Raw genomic sequence first — 27,570 nt, 5'->3', positions numbered from 1 at the left:
TCAGAAATAGCAGGGGTTGTTTTTTAGAAAGGAGTCTCCTCTGAGGTTGACAGGAAGCATTGCAAGATAGACAGGAGTAATAATGATGCACTTACTGTATGCCAGGCAGTGTTCCCAGCGCTGTAGGTTACAGGCACTCATTTATCCTTTTAACAATCCTATGAAATAAGTAGTAATATTGTTGTCAGTCCCATCTTCCAGGTGAGAAAACTGAGGCTTCTAAAAACAATTGGCCTAAAGTCACCAAGAAAAGATGACCAACATTCAGCCTGTGCTCACCTCACAGCCATGCTCTGATGACCACTCAAAATGATTATTTGATGATGTTACTATCTGGTATCATCTAACTGTTTTGAGTCACAGCTTGAGCAGACTGGTCTCAGAAGCAGTAGACACCACAGGGCTGAGTTTGTGTTCCTTGGCCCATGAACATAGTCAATAACCTGATCTCCGTGCTGGATACACGTGCTGCCTTCCCGCAGAACCTGAGGAATATGGGACAGACCTTTTCAAGTCTTAAAGTTAAACTTATATTCTAATAATGATAAAAATCAAATTAAGTGTATAGTTTAGATCTGTAGTTGTTCTATTTATAAACATTATCACTTTCTTTCCCCACGCATGGCACACCACATGTGTACGTTTTTCTCCCCCCAGGGGCTCAAGATCTGGATCGCATCCGACTCTCCACCTACAGAACAGCATGCAAGCTGAGGTTTGTTCAGAAGAAATGCAATTGTAAGTATGCCAGCTGTTTGGACTAATTACCCTCATGAATCCTATAGTTTACATTTGTTACTTAGTTTATTAAAAGTAGGCTTTCTTGCAAGTATTGATAAAAATATGTTTATACAACAGTAAAAAGAGTATTTTGATGCACAAATGGTAGAAAGACTATTCCCAAGTAATTCTGAAGGCTTCATGGCTCAACTGCTAAAGTATGGAATGCATGGGCCTCTGGATATGTATATAATCCTGCCCTTGGAATGGTTTAAATCCGGATGGATGGTTTTCTTCTTTTCTCTAGCTTTGGTATTATAAATACAGTGCCAGCAAAATCGTTTCAAAGATCTTAGAAAATATCAAACATTAAGTCCTCCTTATATTTCCTTTACAAATATAGGAAAATGTCTACAAGCTCCTGGAAAACATTTAAGTTACTTTCTGAAACTATAAAAATTAGCCCTTGGTATCAGAGTATTAACTACTTTTGCCTACATCAGACAATAACAAGAGAAGAGACAATGCTTAAAGAAACAAAGAAACTTGCTTCAACTTTTTCCCAAATTTTAACATGTAAGCAGCAACCTAGCTCACTATTCACAGTGAGCAGGTTCACATTCCTTGCCAGGTCAATGCTTCCATTAGATTATCACATCCATTTTCTCTTGGAAAATATATTGCTTCAAAGTTCATTTATATGAGCTTACTCTTTGCTTTTTTGAAAACTGACTGCTATAAAAAATTAATAACTGTTCTCATTCTCTAATTAGTATCAGGTGAATTTTAAAAATGAAAACCGTAAAGTTCTCCTGCATACATAGACATAGTTCTTGAATATGTGGCAGGGGGACTAGGCACTTGGTGAACGTAGAAATCAGCCATGTCCACATCTCTACCCTCCCAGAGTCTCCGGCAGATGCTTCCTGGGGCCCTGGGCAGACCCCGCCCCCCAGCCGCAGGCTCCTGGGTTTACAGCTAATCATGACTGTGGAGGTGGGCAGGGCACAGCTGCTCCTCAAGTTACAGCTTATTCTCTAGCCCCAGTAGCTAGAAATGGGGCAGGACAAGAAGGGAGAAAAAACTTAGGTGGGTCAAATATCAAAGATGTGTGTTGACTCCTCACAGGAAGCTAAACCAGTCCCCCAAAATGCAGTGAGAAGAACAGTACAGATGTGGGAAGGAATCTGGGGTTGTACTTGCAGTCCTGGGTGTTGATAAGTCATAAAAGCCCTTTCGGGGACTGGTGTTAAAGGACAAGGAAAATGCTCCCAAAGAAGAAAATCTTTCCTTCTCCCCTCAACCCCATCAGCCATATTTTAACAAAAGGAAGAATTTCTGTGTTTTCAGCAATGAAAAAGTGATGGGATCCTCCCATTTTCCTTCCTCATTACCACTCCAGTGGCCCTCAACATAGAGGGAGCTCTGTCCCCTTAAAGCTTTGCCACGCAGAGCCTTCCTTAGACTACTTGCAGTAGAGATGGGGAATTTTAAAAAGACATTACAAAATGGTAAGGATGAGCAAATTAATTAATTAAAAGGAAAAGAAAGGAAGGAAGGAAGTAAAGAAGGGAGGAAGGAAAAAAAGATCAAAGGAAGAAAGGGAAAGGAAAAGAAAAGAAAAAAACCCACATTGATTTGGCAACCGTGCAGCCAACATTACAAAGGGCTCACATTGTTTGCCCTAACTGGGTCCAGCAACCCACAGGCCACTTCCCATTCCTCCTACTCTCTGACAAAGCCCCTTCCTCATTCTTGGGCACCTCGTTTTCCATTACCTGTTCTTCTCTGGCCCTCATCCTTATTCTATATCCAGAATTATGTCATACTTTCATTCACCCTCTTGGAAAACAGTGGAGAAAACAGTGACCTTCTTGGAAAGCAGCATTGATCCAACCTTGTCTAGTTGCCCCTCAGTGCATCAGTTCATTTACCCCTTAATTTAGGAAGCTTATAGTGAGTTCTTACTATAGGTTTGCACTGCACTAGGTACCAAGGATAGAACAGTGGTGAATAAGATGTGATCCCGCCTTAACCTTGCCCAAAGTCTAATTAGATAGATGGATTTTTAAACAGACGTATAAAACAATATGGAAGTATAATGCTAGGAATAAGGACATAGAGTGTAGGACCACCAAGAAGGCAGTGCCCTGACCTGGGTGTGAGGGCTGCGGACAGGAGCTTCCTGGAAAGGGTGGAGCCTTAAGGAATTGGTAGGCATTAGGGAAGTGTTATTTGCTTTACAATGTATCTTATAAATATCATACGTTTTTAGAAGGAGGAAAGATATTACATTCTATACAAACTAGACAAAAGTAAGGCTCAAGGCAGAAGAACAGCATATGTTGAGTGCTCTGCTAAAATTAAGTTTCATTTTAAAGTTGTTTCTACCTTGATCAGAAGGCTTAAATGCAAGTACTATATGTGTTTGCTGAGTTTTCCTTCCTGACAAAAAATGTAGCAGTTGTGATGTTGAGGTACTTGGAAAACGCTAACACAGTTGAGCCTGGTTTATCTTCATCACAGTTGAAGTCTTCCTTTTAGGAAGACAGCCAGAAGCACTGGTGGTTGTGACATATCAGTCAACATTGAATATACACCCCTGTATTAGAGAAGGATAATTTCTGTCTGCAATAAAACCTAACCCACAATAAATTATGGTACCTAATAATGGAGTTTTACTCTGCAATAAAAGAAATAAGAAAAAAATACAGAAAGTGTGCTTGTAAGTGCATTGTTTTATTGAAAACTCTTACATTGTATTTACTTCATGGAAATCAATAGAACTTAACTGAGAACAGGTTGTTTATTTTTAGGCCCAGACCTTATTTACAGGTAAAATTTATTTTGTACATTAACAAAAGTAAGCTTTAAAACTACATAATGGAAGAAAAAACATAAAAACTGATACTTGTAAAGTTATCACCTAGAAAAAATAAATATTGCCTGGGTATAGCATGGAATGTATAGATTTTTAGGAGATTTCTTTTCTGTCTAAATTCAAAGATCAAAAGAGTTAGTTCATTCCCCATATTTTCTTCCCCACAGCGCTTGCCTACTCTGTTTCTAGAATATTGATTCCTATCACTGACATTCGTGTTCATTTCGTTTAATACAATTCCTGACGGATGCTGAGAATAACTCGTTGTCAGTGTTCTAAAAAACTCTAAAGGAGAGGCCAGAAAACCATGGCCCATGAATTGAATGTGGCCCAGCATCTAATTTTGTATAGACTGTGAACTAAGAATAGTTTTCACAGATGAGTATTTGCAACCTATTTGATAATAGGGAATACTAACTTGTGACCCCAAATAAGCAAAATGCTATCTCCCCAAAATAATTCTATTCTTTTCATCGGTAGATGTGCATTTTTAAAACCTTGGGCTCAGTTATTATATTTTTAATTTCATAAGTAAAAATGTTGTGGAAACTTGTTTTCTCTACATAGTGTCTACACAGTACTACTATATAATATGGTGATGCCTCTTGGTCCACAAAAAATATTTACCAACCTCTGCTAGAAAAGAAAAGTTGTAAGAAGCCCATCTTTAGCAGACTCACCGATACAGAGAACTAGTGGTTACCAGGGGGAGAGGGAAGTGGAGACGGGCAGTATGGAGCTGGGGGGTAAGAGGTACAAACTATTATGCATGAAACAAGCTACAGGGACATATTGTACAACGTGAGGGATATAACCAATATTTTATAATAACTATAACTGGAATGTAACTTTTAAAAATTGTGAATCACTATATTGTATACCTATAACTTATATAATATTGTCAGCAACTATACTTCGGGGTTTTTTTAAAAGCCCATCTTTTTTTTCCTCAGGCAAAAGATTCTTCATTTCTTCCATTTTTCTCCGTAGGCTCTATTTTCCGAATCAGCTTTTCCCTTTACCATTCATCTTTGTACCCTGTCTTGCCTTCCCTCCCCTGTCATGGCTAGCACATTCTCTAACAGAATAAAGGAATGAATGTGTCTAAAAACTAGGGGACAAAATTCGGCTATTCTGTTTTCTGGGAGCAATGGGACAGAAGGGAGAATACGATAATATTCCCAATACTCCTTCCTAATCAGCAGCCTTCTCTTTAGCTTCCAAGTGTCCTGGTGACTTTCCACAAAATAAAAACTCTATATACCGTTTATAAGCCTGTATGAAAATGGCAACATCTCAGCCTTTATTCTGAACAAATAACCGTCTTCTACTAGAACATTATTTCCTCGGTCAGCATTGACATGGTAAATGACCCAGATACCCTGTGATGTCAGCAGATCTTTTTTCAGAAATTACTTTGGAGTCAACGAAACGCAGCCGTAAGTTCATGAACAATGAAAGGCAACAAGAGAAATCAATCAGAAATCTCTAATCCCTCCTGTTTAATAGTGGGGGGAAAAAGTAAGGAGGCAAGAGGATCCTCTCCTCCACACCCACAGCAGATGTTGCACCAGTTCTTCTGGTTACAGTCTGAATTTTCTTTCTATCACTCATATCAATTCAAATTGAATTAAAATTTTGTTTAAAAGAAAAAGAGGACAAAAGGTATACGTTTGCATGTGGCTTTCTCAAAATATCTTTCCTCTAGTAAATGAAACATTTTTTTAAAGTATCCTTCATTCAGATACAATTTAAAGTCAGAACACATGCTTTTGTCTGTAACATCTCTAAACTTCTTTCAGGATTTCTTGTGAACCAAAAAAAAAAAAAAAAAAAAAAATGCAGTTATCTATTTACCTAAATGTTTCTCTAACACTGCAAAATTAACCCAAGTGAATGCTCTCTATGTACCTGAATAAATACTCTCCTATGAATGAATGAATATGCCTCACTAGATTCATTCTTCACCAGCCAAGTGACTAGTCTTACACTGCAAAAGTAGCCTGCATTAACAAATGCTAATATCCCACTCACTTTTCTTCAAGCTAGTGTACCAGCATATTCCTCATCTCTGCCTCATTTTTAAGTGTGTGGATTTCTGGCTGCCTGTGTCAGTTTTCTATCTTTGCATAACAAATGACCACACACTTAGCAGCTGAAAACAACACACATTTATTATTACCCTGTTTCTGGAGGTAGAAACCCAAGCAGCATGGCTGGAGTCTCAGCTCAGAGTCTCATGGACTGACATCAAAATGATGGCTGGGTCTATGGTTCTTATCTGGGGCTCCAGGTCCTCTTCCAAGTGAACTGGCTGTTGGCAGAATTCATTTCCTTATGGTTGAAGGACTGAGGTCCTCATTTGCTGCTGACAGTCGGCTGGGGACAACTCTCAGTTCCTAGAGGCCACTCACATTCCTTGCCACATGGCTCCCCACAGGCCGTTCAGAGTTCAAATGTCTGCTTCTTCTTCCATGTGTTTCTCTGACTGCCTCCTCTGTGACCAACCAGAAAAATACTCTCTGCTTTTAAAGGACTCATGTGATGAGGTCAGGCCCACCTAGATCCTCTCCCTATCTTAAAGCCAACTGGTTTGGGACCTTAATTACGTCTGTAAAATTCCCCACAGCAGTACCTGGATTAGTGTTTGATTGGATAACTGAGACAAGGTATGTGCACTCCGGGTGCCAGGAACCTTGGGGTGGGGCGAGGCGGGGCATCCTTGGATTTTGCCTACCACAAATGCCCGAAGTTTAAAGTAAGAACGCAGGAAAGAGAAATAGCTCCCCCCCCTCAAAGAGATGTGTTTAAAAGAGAAAGATAGAAGGACTCTCTCCACTCGAGGAGTCAGAAGGAAGAGCAGGAAGGTTCACAGTCAGGGAAATAAGTGACAGATGTCAAACCCTCGGAGCTTAAGTATCTTTGTATTGTTCCAAATGTGTTGGACGCGCATTTTCATTCCTGACGTTGAATCATTCTAGACACTGTTTAGAATAAAGACAAGTGGATCGTGCTAGAATAAAATGTTCCCCAGAATTCCCTGTGGGGAATTTGGTGGTGGCAGCAGAACATAAACAAACCCATTAAAGATGCCCGTGCACCAGGCGGTGGAAACACTGCTCCCCTCTGGGCACGCTGGACCGACCGCAAAAATGTCTCCCCTTAATCAGGGCAAACTTCTGGTAGAGAAAAGCTATGATGTTAAAGCCCTGATGCTTGTGATACGAGTTTAATTAAAGCTACTTCCTCCCTTTAATTGCCTTTATTTTGAAGATCTTAAAGATCAGGGTTTTGTTTTCTTGTTAGATTTTTTTTTTTTTTTTGCGGTACGCGGGCCTCTCACTGTTGTGGCCTCTCCCGTTGCGGAGCACAGGCTCCAGACGCGCAGGCTCAGTGGCCGTGGCTCACGGGCCTAACCGATCCTAGGCATGTGGGATTTTCCCGGACCGGGGCACGAACCCGTGTCCCCTGCATCGGCAGGCTGACTCTCAACCACTGCTCCACCAGGGAAGCCCTAGAATTTTTTTTTATAGAGTGCTTGAAGCTTTGTCTGCTCAAGCTGCTACCACTGCATGTACAGCCTGTGAAGTAAGCCGACACCTGTAGCCTTGTTTCCAGGCGTCTGGATGTAACATGCATCATCTTCCTTCCCTCTGTCTTGCCTCTGCTTTATGCCAGGAAGCTGTGCTAACTAAGCATTTTTACTCTCACAGTTTAGGAAAGAGCATCATCTTAAGTGCTCCAGTCAGTTGGGAAAGAGTGGCGTGTAGAGAGGATTGCCTTTCGAGCTTCTCCAGCCCCATCTAAAGAGGGCCAGAGCAAGAAGCAATGAATGACCTTCCCTTAGCGTTCTGCTAAGCTCTGTTCCTGGGAGCCTGCAGGATCGGCCCAGAGCCGGTCAGCAGAGCGATGAAAGGATACCCAGGGGGTGTGCTCTCCCGCAGTCCGGCTCCCAGGAGCCCCGGGCTCTGGTGAACACTGAGAGAAAACAAAAGACAGTAGGGAGGACAGGGATGGAAGAATGGCCTCTCCCACATAACCACACCTGTTATCCTGCTGGAAAGTCATGCCTGGTGCCACCTTGATTTACTCCTCAGTGAAGCTTTGTTGGCATTTTGTCCTTGTTATTAACAATCACACATTTATTCATTCATTCAACAAATATGCCCTGAGATGTACTAGGTTCCAAGCGTTATGCTTAGACCATGGTGGAGGGAAAGTATGGTAATATTCCTTAGTGTACAAATGTATTATTAGTATAGCCACAAGTTTAGAATCTAATGATGTGTCCTATTTATTCAAAGCTTCTGATTTTGTTAATATCAAATAGTAGATACACCCAAAAACTTTGCTGTAATAAACATATGTAGCCTGTCGGTCCCCTGAGAGAGCTGTCATTTTCTGAAGCAACAAAATTACTTAAAGTTTGGTGGTTAAAAGAAACCAAGTATATCTATAGCTACTGAAATGGATTCAGTAGCTGTAAGTCTGTAGGTATTTTTATTTCTTCGTGGTGTTGGGCTAGGACTTTTGCTTTATCTCCTTTTCTATCAGGAATTGTAAAGTTGTTTGTTGCAGGTGAGGAGAGCATAGATGCCAAGTAGGTTCCCTTGGAAAAACACCAGATAAAATCTTATAACTGAAAACTCCACTTCTAACTTCCCAATATTAGCCGACTGCCGTGGTAAACAGTCAACTGCCCCACGATGTCTGTCAAGACTTGTCATCAAGAGGCAAGCACGTGGACCACTAGGCCTGCTGCAAAGCTAATAATAATGGCACCAGCCCTTAATTAACTTAGTTTCTCAGAAAAATAATGAACTTCAATGTAAGATCAAGTACGATTCATTTTAACTTTCAAATTCAACACTGATGAATAAGATGGTGATGTTATATCACGGAGAAGACTGAGAAAAATTTGTATGGCCTAATAGAATCAGAATCTACTTCAAACATGGTCATAATCATTTTCTTCTTGTTTATCATTCCGGGAGAGTTCCATCAGTGATGGGTGGAACTTGATTAGAATCAGTGCTTTAGCGTCTGTTTCCCCAGAAAGCAGACTCCACAACAAGACTTGTGTGGAAGTAGCTCATTTGGAGAGTGGACCCAGAGCAGAACAGAGCAGAACAAGAAAGGAAACCAAAAGACAATTCTGGCGCTTCTAAGGAGGCTTGTGAAATGCACCCCAGAACTGTCCATCCAGAGCTGAGAAGGAGGAGGCACTAGTCCAGCTGCTCAGTCCTGCACTGGCCAAGGGCAGCCTACAGGACTTAACGCCCCCGAGCTTCTGGGTTGCACATGTGAGCCTGGCAGGCGGTTTCCGGTATTTGTGCTGGGACGTCCTCGGAGGTTCGTGGCGGGAGCCTGAGGCCAAGTGATGTCTGGTTGCAGCTACGCTGAGCCGGTCAAAGTCTAAGTTGTGATGGTCACTCCCGCAGAGGCTGGAGAAAAAAAGTGCCCTTTTCCATCTGTCCTAACATTTCTTAGGACAGATGGAAAAGGGCAGACACTGGAGACTTGCTGTAAAAATCTAATTCAAAGTCGATAAAAGCCCAAAATAGGGCAGTAGAATGTAGGATAGAGTTAGGGCACATTGAAGAAACCTATGCAGAGTTATCCAGTGAAATCTAAAATGACTACCCAGAGGGGAGATAAGATACTAGATTTTCTTGCTTCTAAGGCTATTAAATATATTCTGAACAAAGTTGAACACTGACGGTGAGAAAGTAATCATTGTTCAGATATTTCTTTTCATTTACCTTCTCTTATTATTTTTACAATCCTTGGTACGATACTTTGAAAACTAATAGGCTTAATAAATGCTTATTCAATTGAACATGGTTAAATTTAATTTACAGTATGACATCTATTGAGCCAACAATTATCATACCTCATTTTGAATAATCACGCAAGTCTGCAAACACAATTTAAGGAAAACTGAATCCATTTTCCTGATAGGCAGTGGATGTACTGCCAGGGCCTTTGAGGACCAGCACGATACTCAGTTTGATTTTACACCAAAAATACGTTGTAGACCTTTTCCTGAAGTCTATTATATCATCCACCTTAACCAGGAAATTAAAGTGAAAATAAAATATTACGTTTGTAAGAAATGATGCTTCTCCCCAAAGATCCTTAACAAAGAGAACTATCTTGATGATAAAGGCATATGTTGAGAGCAAGGAAGATGTTGAGTTTGGAACAGAAAATAATTTGGTGAGCTACTCAGATGTTGTTTAGATTCATATTTTAGAAAGGTATATAGGTCATGGCTCACTAATGGAGATCAAGTCTGAAAACTGTCATTTGCTGACATTTTCTTTCTGAACTCAGTGTTTGGTTAATGTGAGTGATGACTAATATCTTCAGTGTAAATCACATCAAAATGCATTTGTTAACCCTGGTGAAGCATAGTACTTAACTGAGTTCCTAACAGCTTTTTTAAACACAGCTTTGTCATGATCAAAGACCTGAATAAGGGCATAAAGTATATACTTGAAAAATCCTAACTGGCTAATTTGCACGTGGCTTTCTCCACCACAGTGTTCTTGGGATTCTCATGATATTTTTTAAATAAATTTGTCTGACTCAAATGAGCATCAATTTCCTCTTCTTCCTGTCTCTCATCTAACTCCATCCTTTAAGTCAAGGGTCCCCAACCCCCGGGGCCTGTTAGGAACCAGGCTGCACAGCAGGAGGTGAACAGCGGCAAGCAGGGGAAGCTTCATCTGCCTCTCCCCATCGCTCCCTACCGCTCTCATTACCGCCTGAGCCATCCCTCCCCACCCCCCATCCGTGGAAGAATTGTCTTCCACAAAACCAGTCCCTGGTGCCAAAAAGGTTGGGGACTCCTACTTTAAGCCGTGCTCCATAGCAGTGGTTCTCAGATTTCCTTCTTTTTCAAAATCACCTAAGGAGTTACTGAAACCTAGGGATGCCCTGGCTGAACTCCAGACACATGGAATCAGAGGCCACGATCTGAGATCCACTCACTGCTCTAAAGATCACCTCTGATTTTCACTCCTGGACTGCTTGGCCGTAGCTGGGGATCTGAATTAGCTGACGTGGTAGTTGGAAAATGAAATTAAGCATTAAACTTTGCAGGATGCAAATTCTCAATCTCTCTGTTGACTTACTGAAAAATTAGAGAAGTCTTATATAATGGGCAAGAGGAAAGGTTTCAAAGGTATAGACCCTGTTTTCCAGTAAACACAGCACAAACTCCACTGGCCCAGTCAGGTCAATACAAGATCCGATTACACCATGATCACTCACTCCTCTCTGCCATTGGTCCCTCGACCCTCTTCCTGCTGGAGTATCCTCCCGACCTCATCTCCATGTGTTCATATCCTGATTCAGGAACCATCTTGAGCTCTACCTCCCCTCCTCTAAAACCTTTCCAAAGTCTCCAGCCCACAATAGCATCCTTGTATGTTGAGCTCCAGTAGTTTGTTTGCTTTTTTAACCTTCTCTATGAATATGGACTTTTTATAACATAGTGTCTCGAACAGGGCTTCAGTTAGGCCTTCTGAATGTGTCTCTCCCATGGGAATCGTAAGCTCTTTTAGGGCCAGACTCTCCTATTGTGTTAAATCACCTACCACATCAAACATGTAACGCATTGTAGAATCTTTAAAATTTCCAGTTGGATCTAACTTCTTTCAAAAATATTATGGAATCTCATTTCTTGCTTCCGTTCCCAACTCTTTATAAGCATATGGCAGTCTTTCTCCATTTGTTTATGCCCGTACGTGCAATAGATGTATGGTAAATAGTGATACGCTGAACTTTTTTCTCATGAGCTGATGCTCTCTGAATTTCAAGAAAAATATTTGATCTGAAAGTGAACTAAACTAGTCATCACTGTTACAATCTCTCATGGGTTTTTGTAACATCACATCTGTTAAGAGGAAAACAAACCTGAAATTATAGAAAAAAAGCTTGTATTAAGGGACAAATATTTTTATAACTGACAGAGTGGAGCAAAGAATTGAAAGAATTTGGAGGGGATTTTTATAATTCTATCTGAATACGACAGTAAATTTTCTCTCAAAAATAAGAGTAATGCCTAAAATGTATATAGTGCTTTACATTTTTACTAAACTTTTTCCATTTTTGTTATTCCCAGGACACCTATAAAATAAGAAAGGTGGATATTATTATTCCTATTGTACGAATGAAGAAAGACTTGAGTCCAAATCTACTATCTTTAAGTCTATTTATTTTCTATATAAGAAAAAACAGATTGTTGTTGCATGCTCAAGACACTTGTTTGCTAAATATCTCTATTCGTCACCACTTACAAGTTCTGTATGATCAGGTACCTGCCTGTCTTGTGGATGCTAATTCTAGAACCCAGAACAGTGCTGCCACATAATAAGGGCTGAATAAATACTTAATGTATGAATGAAGTTTTAGTCTCTGGAATGGAAGGCTAAGAAAGAAGGCTTGTTAGTGGCTTGGGGTAATGAGTTTGAAGAGGACTCTGAAGTCGTTCCTGGCACTCACAAGGGGATACGTTCCTCTCCCCACCTCCTCACACCCCACCCTGTGGCGGCCTGACCCACACGTGAAGCTCCTTAAAAGCATTTTTACTTGAAGTCTACTTGGCATTGTGAATACTGAATGAAATTTGCTATTTGAGAGCTGTCATAGGAAGAAGACAGTGCTTTAATGTGTGCTCATCTTTTAGTGCTAAGAGCATCAGAATTTACTGGACAACTAAACGAATGAATTCTCCATAATTAACTTTTCTACAAGCCTACAAACATATTTTCAGGATCTGCTATGTGAATGAACACAATTTGGTACTCCAAACCCACAGCATAAACTACTCAGAAATACCACCTGAACTTGGTTCTCATACTTTGAAGAGTGTGGTTACAAGGGAAAATTCCTGCTGGGAATTTTCCTGAAGGTCAGGAAACTTTGGTCCAGGGAGGGGAGAGTTGGATGAGTTTTCAGGAGAAGCAACCTGTCTCTTTTGCGGTGGGATTTGATGAGTAAATCAACAGCAGAACTCACCCTGCTCTTACCTGCATGTCTCAGAGGTGGAAAAACAAGTCATAACAAAGCCTCAGATAACGGTCACCATCACTTTAAGTATCGGTGGCAAGGGTGGGTGAGGGTTGAGAGGGCATGTGTGTGGGCGTGCACACGCATATACACACACACACACACCGTCTGCACACTAGAGGGTATGCATATTCCCAATGGCATATTGACAGATTATGTTCAATTCCCAGCCTAACTAAGAGTTGTGAGTTTAAGTTTTATTCAGGGTCTTACAGAGGACTGTACTCTGGGAGACAGGTCTAAGGAGCTGCTCCAAAGAGGTAGCAGGCTTATATGGGGTAGCGGGGATAAATTCATATATATGTGAATTTTTTGGCTGGGAAGTACATGATGTCAAACATACATCTTGGTAAAAGATTACTGCTAGGCGCAAAGAACAGGTATCTCAAGTTAATGATTTTAGTGTTTCTCTGTGTATAGGAAGATGCAAGAATCTGGGGTCATTGAAATTCTTCCTGAGATATGCATCTTAACTATCTAGGTGCCCATTTATACAAAGCACAGAATGCCTCATCCTGTTTTTTCATCCCTCAGGGCGCACTGTCTGTGGCTGGTCGCAGTGGGTTGCGACTTAACCCTTGTAAACCTGGATGATGAGTAATAAACATTCTTTGTTCTTTTTTCTCCCAAATGTGTATAGACATAATTACATAAATCATTCTTAAACTGCATAAATTGATAGTGACCAGCTTCTTGTGATGTGCCTCACAACCTATTAGAACATAGGAGGCTGTCTTGATGCGGAAGGACTGAGAACTTCTGCCTTAGAGCAGTGCTTCTCGTACTTTAATGTGAATACAGGCTCCCTGGGGATGTTGTTAAAATGCAGATTCTGATTCTCTAGGTCTGGGGTGGGGACCTGAGAGTCTGCATCTCTAACAAGCCTAGTGTCTTGGGATTCCAAGTATGGTCCTAGACCAGCAGCTGCAGCATCACCAGGGAGCTATTTTATAGCCTTGTAGGTGAGTCCAGTGTGCAGCCATAGTTGAGAACCACCACTCCAAAGTGAATGAGATGAAGTCACTAGATGATGGTTATTGACTCTCCCCAGCTGCAAGCCCTCTGAGAGCCTTCGAAAGGTTGATAAGTCAGTGATTGCCAAGAGTCACGTGGAGAGCTCTGTCAAAACCCTTTCCCATCCTGCTAAATTTTGGAATCAGTAAGTGGTAGAATCTGGAATTGGGAATTTTGAGGAGCCCTATTTCATGAAGTGTCTTTTGATTTTCCTATCCTATCTGTACCCTCTCTTCCAGATTTTACCCTACTTATATGATTCTCCTACTTCTCATAAAGTTTATGACCTCGGTCATTTCTATCTGGTAGAAATGAGTTTGGCATTTTTGCACTTATCTCAGGGATACTTGGATTTAAGTCATCTATATCTATGATATAAAGAGTCCATCTCTTGTTAATAGAGTGTAAGAGATCAGCAAACAGACAAGAAACATCGCTTGAGATCAACAAACTCTTCTCTACCCACATACAAACATTTCCTCCCACCCCCCCATCCTGCCTCTGACCCAGCCGTTTTCTTCCTGATATTGCCTGAATTTAAGGCAAACTATTGAAGCTTTGTCTATTTCCATTTATTTATAAAGACAGACCATGACGTGTTAATAATAAATGTCTGAAATTAACATATTATTTTTAAGATTCTGTGAAGTACTAAATATTGCTTTTAAGAATACATTTTGTCGGACTTCCCTGGTGGCGCAGTGGTTGAGAGTCCGCCTGACGATGCAGGGAACACGGGTTCGTGCCCCGGTCCGTGAAGATCCCACATGCCGCAGAGCGGCTGGGCCCGTGAGCCATGGCCGCTGAGCCTGCGTGTCCGGAGCCTGTGCTCCGCAACGGGAGAGGCCACAACAATGAGAGGCCCGCGTACCGCAAAAAAAAAAAAAAAAAAAAGAATACATTTTGTTGGGACTTCCCTGGTGATCCAGTGGTTAAGACTTTGCCTTCCAATGCAGGGGGTGCAGGTTCAATCTCCGGTTGGGGAGCTAGGATCCCACATGCCTCGGGGCCAAAAAAACAAAACAGCAGAAGCAATATTGTAACAAATTCAATAAAGACTTAAAAATGGTCCACATCAAAAAAAAAATCTTTAAAAAAAAAGAATACATTTTGTCTATTCTTGATATGGTTAATGTTATCTGAATAATTTCATTATGCAAACTGGTGTCTTATGTAATATATTAGTATAAAACGTATGCAGTTTTATAGATGAGGAAACCCCACTTCTTATCACCTGTGCATGATAGTAGGTGCTCTGTGATGGACATTTAAAGCTTGATGGCTATTTAGTAAAGTGTGCACAGTGCCATCTAGTGTTATACAGTCATCATTGCATGACCTAAATAAATTCCTCGGTTTCTAAAATGACTTGATAGCTCAACAATAAGTAACATACAACTGTCAGACCTTTAAAACAGACCTCTTAATAACTTCCTAATGACTCTCAACTTAGTTCATTTCTTAATGTTCCTATTTAATTAAGCAAAAGGCTTGTGATACTTACCTTTTTCAATAATAATAGGTATTGGGTGCTTGTTATGCACTAAGCACTATGTGAAGTGCTTTACATGGATTATCTCATTTGCTTCCCACAATAACCCTGTAATGGAAAAGCTGTTATTGTCCACATTTTACAGATGAGGAAACTGAAACTTAAGGACACTATGTGGCTTGCTCAAGGTCATAATGGATAGCCAGTAGGGAAATCAGGTGGAAACCTAATCAACCACCCAGCAACTTGTATCACTCTGTGCTGTGATCTGAACCTCTCAAAGTAGTTACCAGTGAAATAAAGCTTCCAAGAAATCTTTATGAAAGCAGGCCTTCCTTACCAGGTCTCTGTTAACAAATACAGTGAAATCAATTCAAACTCCACTAACGCAGAATATTTGACAATCAAACTGAATAGGTATCTGCTTTTGTGGCTGGGATGGTGTTTGTGCTTCTCTATATCACCTACATAATATATGCTCAAAATTGTATGTTAATTAGTTTATTTAATTTGGAGGACTGGGCTAAAGCTTAAGTTTGGATTCATAATAAATCTTGTAAATTAATAATAGCATAGCATAGCATGGCTGCAGATCCAAGAGTGTTTAATTATTTTAACACAAAATATTATGTGCCAAGCCCTGTGGTCAGCCCTTGTGTATACCTTTTCTCTTTTATCTTCACTACAACTCCCTCTGGGTGGCATTAGCTTTCTCATTTCTGAAAAGGGAATAATAAACTGTATGGAGGTGAGATAACTTGCCCACAGTTTCACAGTTATTAGTGGAGCCAGGAGTGAAACCTCAGTCTTTGTGATGGCAAAATCTGTACCGTTTCCACTCTGCCACTCCTAGAAAATAACGTGCATAATTATAGTTGTCTGCGTACTGCCACCCCCTATGGAAAAAGGCCACAGTGTCTTACTTGGACTAGAGCCATAGTCTCCAGCGATTTCTGCATGTGTGCCTGTCCACCTCTGTTCCTTTCTTCCCTCACTGTCAGAAATGGTATTTTTAAGCTGCATGACTGACCATGTCACTCTGCTGTTCAAAACCCGTGTCTTAGCATAAAGACCAAAATCCTTATAGCGGTTACAGTGCTCCTCCACCTTACCTTGTTCTTCAGGCCCCTTCACGACCATGTCGTAATCCCGTTTTGTACCTGGCACCCTGTCTGTCACAGTAAATCATGATTTCTGATTCTCTGTTTGTGCAATAGTGAGGCATGCCTGTATCCCCACCAGACTGTTAGTCCATGAGGCAGGAACCACAACTGTATGGTTTGCCGTCGAGTCCCCAGGACCCACCACAGTGCCCAGCACATAATTATGAAAACCAGTTTTTTTTTAAGTCACTTATTACTTAAAATATTACTATTCTCACAGCCAGAATTAGTATTTTATTTTTCCTTATATGGAGACCTTAGGTGTGTAAAGACACAAATACAGAACAGATTTATTTTTAATAACTTTCATATGATTTTCAGATGTTTTACTTGTCTATAATCATAGGCCATTATTATTTCCTATGGTATATGCCTTATCCCAAGCATTTTACCGGCATCATCCCATTTAACCTTCATAGTCATCATCAGAGGGTAAGGACTGTTATCAGCCCCGCTTTTCTAAGATGAAGATCCAGAGAAGTCAAGTAATTTGACTGTTGATATATCTAAGATTCAATCCAAGGCTTGTGTGATTGTTCATGACTACGCCTTGTTGTGTCATTAGCAATTGAATGCATCCTTAGAAGACCCTGTTTCACTGTTGTCATTTCCTTGTCATGCACTCACTTAGCCAACAAATATTCATTAAGCTCCTATGATGTGTGAGGCCCTGTGACAGTGCTAGGGGTGTGAACAATTATCATGACAGGCAGTCTCTTTCTGTGGCATGTGCGATGCAGAGGCGGAAACAGATGACCAGCTGGCGGAAACAGATGACCAGCTGGTCTGTACAGAGAGTCCACAAATACTGTGATGAGGAATAATAGGATTCTAAGGTGACACATAGGAGGGATACAAAACCTAGAGGCAGGGGATCCAGAAGACATCCTTGAAGAAATGGTATTGACACTAAGTTACGGTGAATGAGACATAGATACGAAGTAAATGAGGCCAGATCAAAAAGAACTTTGCAAGACATGTTGAAGAGTTTGGATTTCAAATTAATGAGAAGCTATTAAAGGACTTTCAGCAGCATACAAGTGACATGTCAGATTTGCAGTTCAGAAATATCACTCTGACTGCAGTGTGTAGGAAGAATTGGAATGGAGAAAGAATAAAGGCGAAAGAACTGATTTAGCCATCCAATAAGAGATCGTGAAGACAGCAATGGCTGATGGAATTGGGTGATGCAAATAAGGGTCCATGGAAATGGAGGCGTTAAAGTGACATTTAAGAGATATATTCATAGGACTTGGTCACTGAGAGCATGTGGGATGTGAGGACCCAGGAATGAAATGCAGATTCTGGCTGGACCAGGGGGAGGGACAGGGGCTAGTGCCATTCACTAGAGAAGGGAACCCCAGAGAAAGTGGGTTTGGAAGAGAAGAGGTGAGTATAGCCTGGACACGCAGAGGCTAAATTGCCTAAGGAACCTCCCTATGGGTCTGTTGGCCACTCCCGTGGACCTGTGTTATTCCGCTTGTGGGAATCCTGAGGGCCTGCCTGTGCTCTACAACGTCTCCTCAGGAGAGACCTAGCCGTCCAGACTATCTCCCTCCACCAGCAGCCATTTCCTGCCATCTCCCTCCTGTGCTCAAGTTCACAGTCCATATTCCTCTTCTCCAATGCCTGTTTCATGCGATCCATAGCCAGGATTCAGATCAGAATAGTTCAATACCCCACTTCCTATGGTTACCTGGGCACAGATACCAACCAGGACGATGGGGGAGATCTGATCATCACTGCTCTCTTTGTATCCTGTACCCAGACATCCCCAAGGACTAGATCCAGAGGATTTGTAGATCAAACATATAGGGAATAATTATAGGAATACCAGCTCTTTCCCTCAAGAAAATTTAATTAATAAACAAATTCAACTTGTAATGCTATCTCCCTTGGAGTACCTCACCTGCTAAATTGAAAAATTGGATAAATAACATCAAGAAATACAAAGAACATCCTTGTTATGTGATATACAGAGAAGGTTGCAAAATTGGAATCACATCTGAATTCATCCAAATCTAATAAATATTTAAGTAATTCAGTTGGAAAGTGATTTGTACTCCTCTGCTCCAAACCAGAGATATGCCAAAAAGTTTTCTTTTGACATGACTGACATTACTCACTTGTTCATGTATAATGTGTTGTACCCATGTACCAGGCACTACCACTTTGGATTTCATGCATTTTTCCATTTAATGAACACAATTCCCACTTTATAGATGAGGAAAGTGAGGCTGTAAGTCAAGGCTAAAAGGGTGTGCACTTGTAGTAGAAGAGCTAGATGTGGACCTAGGTCTTTGGACTCCAAGTCCGGTGTTAATTACAACTTCAAGTCCAGGGTCTCAATAGATGTTAGTTTTGTTTTTCAAATATAGGATCAGAAGTGAGCAAAGAGATAGGAGACTAAAACTTGAAAGTTGTTGGTGGAAAAGCATATGTGGTGTGTGTAGTTCTCAGGAATTAAAACATAAGTATATACTTCATTGAGAAAATCAACATATTTATTTTCAAACACCAAAGTGTAATGAAAAGTGAACCTTAAACTTGGTGAGGATGTGGAGAATCTGGAACTCTCACACTCCTGATGGGAGTGTAAAACACTACCACTACTTTGAAAAACACTTTGGAAGTTTCGTAATTAAACATACACCTACCATACAACCTAGCCACTTTGTTTCTAAGTATTTACCAAAAGAAATGGAAGTATATGTCTATACAAAGATTTGTACATGATCGTTCATAGCAGCTTTATTCATAATAACCAATAACTGGAGCAACACAAATGTCCGTCAACAGGTGAGTTGGTAACCAAATGGTGGCATATCCATTTAACAGAATACCATTCAGCAGTAAAAAAAAAAAGGAGCAGACTACTATCATGCAACAACATAGATGATTCTCAAAATAGTTACACTACGTAAAAGAATACAGACCAAAAAAAGAGTACATATGGTATGATTCCAGCGATATAGAATTCTAGAAAATCGTGATGGAAAGCAGATCTGTGGTTGCCTGGAGTGGGGAGCAGGATGGATCAGAAGGTGCACGAGGAGACCTTTGGGGCTGATACACGCGTCCATCGTCTTGATTGTGGTGGTGTTATCTGGGAATGTCATAACAAGACCTCGGGGTGAACAGGAAAGAAATAGAAATGGATTTCTTGACTATCCTAGTGAAAGTAACCATGACTTAAGTTACACGAGCTTACTAACAATGGAACCAAGAAACTGTTCTTGATCAGGTGAGTTAAGTGATCTCTGCCTTAGTTGTACTGCTGCATTGTAGAGATAACTTTTCCTTTTCCCCCACCTGCCTTCCTGCTTACTTTAACTTTCCCTTTTTTCTTATTTCAAACCTCATACTACTAAAAATACGTAAATAAATGAAAATATTTTAAATGCTCAAATGCAGTTTTGATAGCCTTTCAAACACTAGAATTTAAGTGTTGGTTTTCTCTTTTCTTTGTAAGGGGTCAGTGTGTACAAGTGGGAAAATGCTTTAAAGCCACATAGACTTGTTAATTTTAATCACAAGTACTATATACTTCAGAGTTGCTAAGAAACTAGATCTTAAAAGTACTCGCCACAAAAAAGAACTGATAATTATGGAACATGATATGTTAGCTAACGCTATGGTGGTAATTATACTGCAATATAGAAATGTATCAAATCAATATAGAAATGTATCAAATCAACACCTGAAACTTACACAGTGTTATATACCAATTATATCTCAATATTTTAAAAAGCCAACTAGACCTGGATACAAACGCCAGGTGACTTCCCTTGGACCTTTGCATTTGTCGGTTAACTTCCTTGATTCTCACATTCCTCACATGTTAGTATTTCAAGGGTCTATTATGAAGAATAGAAGTAACTCTCTACTGTGATGTTCAGAAAATCATTTGTTTGCTGTTTACACCTTGTACATCAGCTCTTTGAGATCCTGCGCTATGTGCCTTTACTGATGTCAACTCCTGTAGTAGTGGAACACATACCAAAGCCTATGAGGCATCTTGACAAAAGAGGACAGATGGTACATGTATAATAATGAATTTACCTTTCCTTGCACTCTGGTCTGATGTGTCCACTCTGCTTTCATTGTATGTAGTGCACCTGGTGGACATTTGGAACGTCATAGAAGCTTTGAGGGAAAATGGTCTGAACAACGTGGACCCAAACATAGAACTCAACGTGGCCCGATTGGAGGCTGTGCTCTCCACCATTTTTTACCAGCTCAACAAAAGGATGCCAACGACTCACCAAATTCAGGTGGAGCAGTCCATCAGCCTCCTGCTAAACTTCCTGCTGGCCGCCTTTGATCCGTAAGCTCCCTCTGCATATCTGTGACTCACTACATGTTCGGTCTCCCCTTCCTCTTGCGCTTCTTGGTCTTTATTCCAAAGAATTTTCTAGAGTAACCAACTGCTTCTTTTTTTCTTGGTCAGATACTTATCTCAATAAAGTTTCTATGTGTTTAATATAAATTTTAAATGCTTTGGAAATGACTTAGAGAGTAAAATAGCTCCATAGGAAGTGGAGGACAATTGTATTTTATGTGCTGACCTTTATTTAACTCATCCCATGCTTCCTAGAAGCTATGGACGCTTGGAAGTGTTGCGTGATAGGCCTGTGGAGCGATTTAATGAACCATGATGTGGGAGGATGTTTTTAACGCTCTCCTTTGCAAATTATCTAAGACAGTGCTTCTGAGGTGTCATAACAAGACCCCAGAGCAAACAGATGTTGAAAAGTGTTCCTTTCTTGACCAGCCTGGTAAAAGTGGCCGTGACTTGCATTAAATGGACTGGTCGATAAGGTACCATGTAAAACAACGTGATGCCATCCACACACCATGACTGAAACTCAGCCTCATTATCTTATAACTTCCCCTCGCAGACCTAGGGAATTTCAGAACTGTCTGAGATCTTAAAGACCATTCTTCCAAACCTCTCATTTTACAGATGAAGGACCCGAAGTACAGAGAGATGGTCACTTGTCCATTGACAATCGGCAGGTCCAGTGGCTCTCAGCATGATAGTGGCAGAGTGGGGATTTAGAGATTCAGCTTCGATGGTTTTTCCAAGGCACGTGTGGCAGCGCTGTGAAATGTAAAACCTCCCCTGAATCACATTATCAGCCGAAAATTACAAAGGGGGGTTTGCTGATGGCCCCTAGGCTAGATATAGGATCAGCACCTCCAGTTTCACCCCTGGTTTTGAATATTAAGAAGGAAAATTGCTAGCTTGATCTTTCAGCAATCCCATTTTAAGAATCTCAGAAGATTTTGCTTAGTCTCGTTGTCTAGCCAATGCTTGGGAATATTTAAACCCAGCACTGGAGATGTTCCAGCCAGGCTAATGTTATTATGCCGCTCACAAAAGTCACCAGCTGTCACGTTGCGACCTAGCGTGGTGACAGAACTGTGCATGCTCAGTTTGACCAATATACATTATTGTCTCCGTGTTAATATTCTGAGAAATTCTGAAGTTGAAATAAACAAGTAGTCCAGCCTGATAGATTCCATGCTTAGTCTGTGCAGCCTTCAGAAGTGATGTACTGCTTTGGGCTAATCACTGTGGTAGCCAAGCGACAGGGCTGGAAGAGGAAGATGTGGTGCCACATGACAGGTGGCAGAGTGGAACCAAGCCGTGGAATTTCTATAACAGCATTTCTGTCGTGTCCCCTTAACAAGATCATGGCAGCTTTCAGACCTGTTACTGAAGTCTTCAGGAGCTTTATTTGTTATAACAATGGAAAATGTAAATAGAGAGAATTTCCTGCTACATCTTGGGGTATTTCTAGAGGATTCAAAGCTTTGATAAGGAATCAAAGCTAAAAAATAATTTGGGGGCTTCCCTGGTGGCGCAGTGGTTGAGAGTCCGCCTGCCGATGCAGGGGACATGGGTTCATGCCCCAGTCCGGGAAGATCCCACATGCCGCGGAGCGGCTGGGCCCGTGAGCCATGGCCGCTGGGCCTGCGCGTCCGGAGCCTGTGCTCCGCAACGGGAGAGGCCACAGCAGTGAGAGGCCCGCCTACCGCAAAAAAATAATAATAATAATTATAATTTGGACCAACTCTGTAAATACAGAAATGGGGCCAAATTAACAATAAGGTTGGGGTATTTTGTGAAACAGATGGGGCTTAACCTAATAGATTTTTCACTTTTGTTTGGAAATATTGGGAAGAGCATTTCAAAAAACAGAGCTGTAAATGTTCTCTAAATAGCTATGATAATGTAGCTGAATCATTGCAAGATTGTTGGATGCTAAGCTTAAGGATTATACCAAGGTAAAGAGTAGTTCACTTTTCTCCACACCTCTCCAGCATTTATTGTTTCTAGATTTTTTGATGACGGCCATTCTGACCGGTGTGAGATGCTATCTCATTGTAGTTTTGATTTGCATTTCTCTAATGATTAATGATGTTGAGCATTCTTTCATGTGTTTGTTGGCAATCTGTATATCTTCTTTGGAGAAATGTCTGTTTAGGTCTTCTGCCCATTTTTGGATTGGGTTGTTTGTTTTTTTGTTATTGAGCTGCATGAGCTGCTTGTAAATCTTGGAGATTAATCCTTTGTCAGTTGCTTCATTTGCAAATATTTTCTCCCATTCTGAGGGTTGTCTTTTGGTCTTGTTTATGGTTTCCTTTGCTGTGCAAAAGCTTGCCCTGTTGGTGGGAATGTAAATTGATACAGCCACTATGGAGAACAGTATGGAGGTTCCTTAAAAAACTAAAAATAGAACTACCATATGACCCAGCAATCTCACTACTGGGCATATACCCTGAGAAAACCATAATTCAAAAAAAGTCATGGGGGCTTCCCTGGTGGCGCAGTGGTTGAGAGTCCGCCTGCCGATGCAGGGGACACGGGTTCGTGCCCCGGTCCGGGAGGATCCCACATGCCGCAGGGCGGCTGGGCCCATGGACCATGGCCGCTGAGCCTGCGCGTCCGAAGCCTGCGCGTTCAGAGCCTGTGCTCCGCAACGGAGAGGCCACAGCAGTGAGAGGCCCGCGTACCACAAAAAACGAAACAAAAAAAAAAAGAGTCATGTACCAAAATGTTCATTGCAGCTCTATTTACAATAGCCAGGACATGGAAGCAACCTAAGTGTCCATCATCGGATGAATGGATAAAGAAGATGTAGCACATATATACAATGGAATGTTACTCAGCCATAAAAAGAAACGAAATAGAGATATTTGTAGTGAAGTGTATGGACCTAGAGTCTGTCATACATAGTGAAGTAAGTCAGAAAGAGAAAAACAAATACTCTATGCTAACACATATATATGGAATATAAGAAAAAAAATGTCATGAAGAACCTAGGGGTAAGACGGGAATAAAGACACAGACCTACTAGAGAATGGACTTGAGGATATGGGGAGGGGGAGGGGTAAGCTGTGACAAAGTGAGAGAGTGGCATGGACATATATACACTACCAAACGTAAAACAGATAGCTAGTGGGAAGCAGCCACATAGCACAGGGAGATCAGCTCAGTGGTTTCTGACCACCTAGAGGGGTGGGATAGGGAGGGTGGGAGGGAGGGAGACGCAAGAGGGAAGAGATATGGGGATATATGTATATATATAACTGATTCACTTTGTTATAAAGCAGAAACTAACACACCATTGTAAAGCAATTATACTCCAATAAAGATGTTAAAAGAAAAAAGTAGTTCACAAAAATGTTCAGAAGAAATGTTTGATTCCTAATCTTCTTACAGATAGGAAGGCCCCTGATGTATTCTTTCAGTAATCTCATTGTAGTAGATTTAGAAACACATCCACCCAAAGAAATCTCATTGTAGATTTCACAGACACATCCACATAGAGACCCCAGTCTGCAGATGCTTCTGCCTGCTCTCCTTTGGCAGAGCAAATGAATACAGGCAGTTCTACTGAAAAACAAATTTTCTGTCTGATGGATTTTAAATTTTAGACAATGTGAGAGGTGAGCCGTCAGGAAGTCCCAGTACCTGGAAATACAATTTAGAAGTGAATATAAGAATAGAAACAAGAATAAAATGACTGTTCAATTCTATCTCTTATAATAGTAAACTTCTAATTATCCAATTGAGATCCAGTATGGAAATCTGATGTCACTTCCTACTACCTATCCCATAATACCCAAATATTTATTTTTTATTGAAGTATAATTGATTTACAATGTTGTGTTAATTTCTGCTGTATAGCAAAGTGATTCAGTTATACATATATATACGTTCCTTTTTCATATTCTTTTCCATTGTGGTTTATCATAGGATGCTGAACATAGTTCCCTGTGCTTTACGGTAGGACCTTGTTGTTTATCCATTCTATATATAATAGCTTACATCTGCTGATCCCAACCTCCCACTCCATCCCCCTCCCAACCCCCTCCCCCTTGGCAACCACAAGTCTGTTCTCTATGTCCATGAGTCTGTTTCTGTTTGTAGATAGGTTAATTTGTGTCATATTTTAGATTCCACATATAAAGGATATCATGTGGTATTTGTCTTTCTCCTTCTGACTTACTTCACTTAGTATGATAACCTCTGCTTGTATCCATGTTGCTGCAAATGGCATTAATTTGCAGAACCCAAGTATTTAAGGGAGCCTTCTGTATTTTGGTAGACATGAATGAGCCCGATACTGGTAGATCAATGATGTGCTGTTGCTATTACAAAATCACTGAAACATTTAGGAGATTTTCCCCTCATTTGCTGTATTTTAAATGGACATACTAAAAGAAAAAGAGAGGAAAAATCCAAAATAAAAGAGTTAGAGATGCCTTAACAACCTGGACTCTATAAAGAGGTAATGTAAAAAAAAAAATTTAAAGGAAAGACAGTAATTTAAACCCATGAAGAATAAGAATTTGTATTCAAAGAAATACGTTCATTAGTTTGCTTGTGCCTTAAAGTTCACCAGCCCCAGCCAGTTGAACTCTGCCAAGAAATAGTGACCTGAAATGAGGATCAAGGTCCACGTGACTTGGATGCATCCCTGAGAACCAGACTCACTTTCCCACAACCATAGTTCCCCAAGAGTAGCACCCTTCTGTTCCTCTCCCCGCCAGAATCCCTGGATCTCAGTTCTCACACAGGCATGCTTGCCGCAGGCTCTGGTCAGTTTCCCGGTTGTGAGGTTTCTCTGCTCTTTGGCCAAGTCAGCCTCAAGATACAGTACATCACTACATACATAGGATGATTCATAGACTGCCAAGAGCTAGCATTTGCCTCCAGTGGCCTATGCCATGCTTACCGTCCTGTCACTGAATAGGCAGTCCCTTCAGTCTAGAAGGTTTCTGTCTTGATCACTTTCCTTCTAAAAATGGATACTTGGGGGCTTCCCTGTGGTGGCGCAGTGGTTGAGAATCTGCCTGCTAATGCAGGGGACACGGGTTCGAGCCCTGGTCTGGGAAGATCCCACATGCCGCCGAGCAACTAGGCCCATGAGCCACAACTACTGAGCCTGCGCTTCTGGAGCCTGTGCTCTCCAACAAGAGAGGCTGCGATAGTGAGAGGCCCGTGCACCGCGATGAAGAGTGGCCCCCGCTTGCCACAACTGGAGAAAGCCCTCGCACAGAAACGAAGACCCAACACAGCAAAAATAAATAAATTAATTAATAAACTCCTACCCCCAACATCTTCTTAAAAAAAAAAAAAAAGGATACTTGGGAGGGATATCACCTAGTGGGCTATTAACCAGCCAACTTCTAAGCAGACCCTTTCTACAGCCAGATGCTTTCTTCTCTAAGTGTCTCTAGGGAAATGGAGGGGTGTGCCTGGGAAGCACGGGAAAGGAGGTCTCAGAAGAAGGGAGCAGGGCTGACAGGGAAGAAGAATACAAGGAAATGACCAGAGCCTTAAGTCAGTCTCCTCCTCTTCTCTCTTTCCTTCTGTGTCCCCCAGGAACTGGCCTGCCTTGCCTCCTTCCCTGTTTGGTGGCAGAAGCCTTCCCCTGAGGCTCTCTTTCAGAAGCCACTAACTCGGCAGCCCTTTTCCTCTCACTTCTTGTCCGTATCCCAGTGGGGGTGAAAATCTCTTTGAAGTGTTCTAAGGGCTTTTACTGTTATTACTGTTTAGGGAATTGAAAGTAACAACAACAAAAAAATGGCGGAAAGGTACAAGATGAAAATAATTCTTTTAAAAAAAAACAAACATGTATACCTTTATTGAGGTATAATGGTTACCTAGAAAATAATTCTTCAGAGTTGATCATGTATGGCCTTTTGGAGAGGTGGGGTCATAGACACTGATACACTGTGAAGCCCTTCAGCTCTCATGGCCAAGCTGCTCACCCTCTGCCAGGTCCCACTGTTCCTTGAACGTGACTCTGATAGTCTCTTGAGATGCCTGTCTCTCTGCTTATCTAACTGACCCCACAAGCTACTTTCAAGTGGGACCGTGTCTTTTTCTTTATATGTACAGCACCTGAGCCAATATCCAGCTCATAATGAATCAGTGAGTGAATGAATAAATGAATGAAAATCAAAGGTGGACTTAGCTCTTATCACACTAATTTCTTTTCATTCTTTTTTCTGAGATTAAGCCCTCCTTAATCTCCAATCTTTTACTAAATCTAGCCGGTCTAAGTTTGCTCTGTCATCTAGATTCATACCCTCTGTTTTCACTTCTCCTCCACAGAGAAGATCACTAGATGTCCATGGTTACTAATGTGGGCGGATCCCATTTTCACAGCAGACTTTAACGTGCTTCTCTTTACCCTCTTCCTGCTTCCCCGGGAAACACTAACATCAACTTTTGTCAGTTGACTTAATCTCATTTCAATTCAGGAGCCTCCCTTCTTGGCACAGTTCCTCATAAAGTAGATTATATGACAGGGGCCTCACTTTTAGCAAATATTATTTCCACGTATATTCGAAAACTTGAAGTAGGACAATGATATATATTAAACAGTGGTTTTTCTATTTTTGGAAGTCAATTCTTTTTTTCTTTTTTTTTAATGTAGAGTCAGATTTTTTTTTTAACATCTTTACTGGAGTATAATTGCTTTACAATGGTGAGTTAGTTTCTGCTTTATAACAAAGTGAATCAGCTATACATATCCATATATCCCCATATCTCCTCCTTCTTGCGTCTCCCTCCCACCCTCCCTATCCCACCCCTCTAGGTGATCACAAAGCACCGAGCTGATCTCCCTGTGCTATGCGGCTGCTTCCCACTGGCTATCTATTTTACGTTTGGTAGTGTATATATGTCCATGCCACTC

At 41.1% G+C, this 27,570-nt stretch overlaps 1 protein-coding gene across 15 annotated transcripts in view; it reads left to right on the top strand.

Moving 5' to 3' along the window:
- DTNA (dystrobrevin alpha) overlaps positions 1-27,570 on the top strand; it is a 390,818-nt gene that overhangs the window by 275,820 nt on the left and 87,428 nt on the right. For all 15 annotated transcript variants that reach the window (XM_079942540.1, XM_079942544.1, XM_079942545.1 and 12 more), the window contains 2 exons: positions 658-738; positions 20,462-20,675. In XM_079942540.1, coding sequence (XP_079798666.1) covers positions 658-738; positions 20,462-20,675 — 295 coding nt within the window. The remainder of the gene's footprint in view (positions 1-657; positions 739-20,461; positions 20,676-27,570) is intronic.

Source organism: Stenella coeruleoalba (genome assembly GCF_951394435.1).
Source record: "Stenella coeruleoalba genome assembly, chromosome: 14".
NCBI classification, from domain to species: domain Eukaryota; kingdom Metazoa; phylum Chordata; class Mammalia; order Artiodactyla; family Delphinidae; genus Stenella; species Stenella coeruleoalba.
This window is presented reverse-complemented; position numbering and strand designations above follow the sequence as displayed.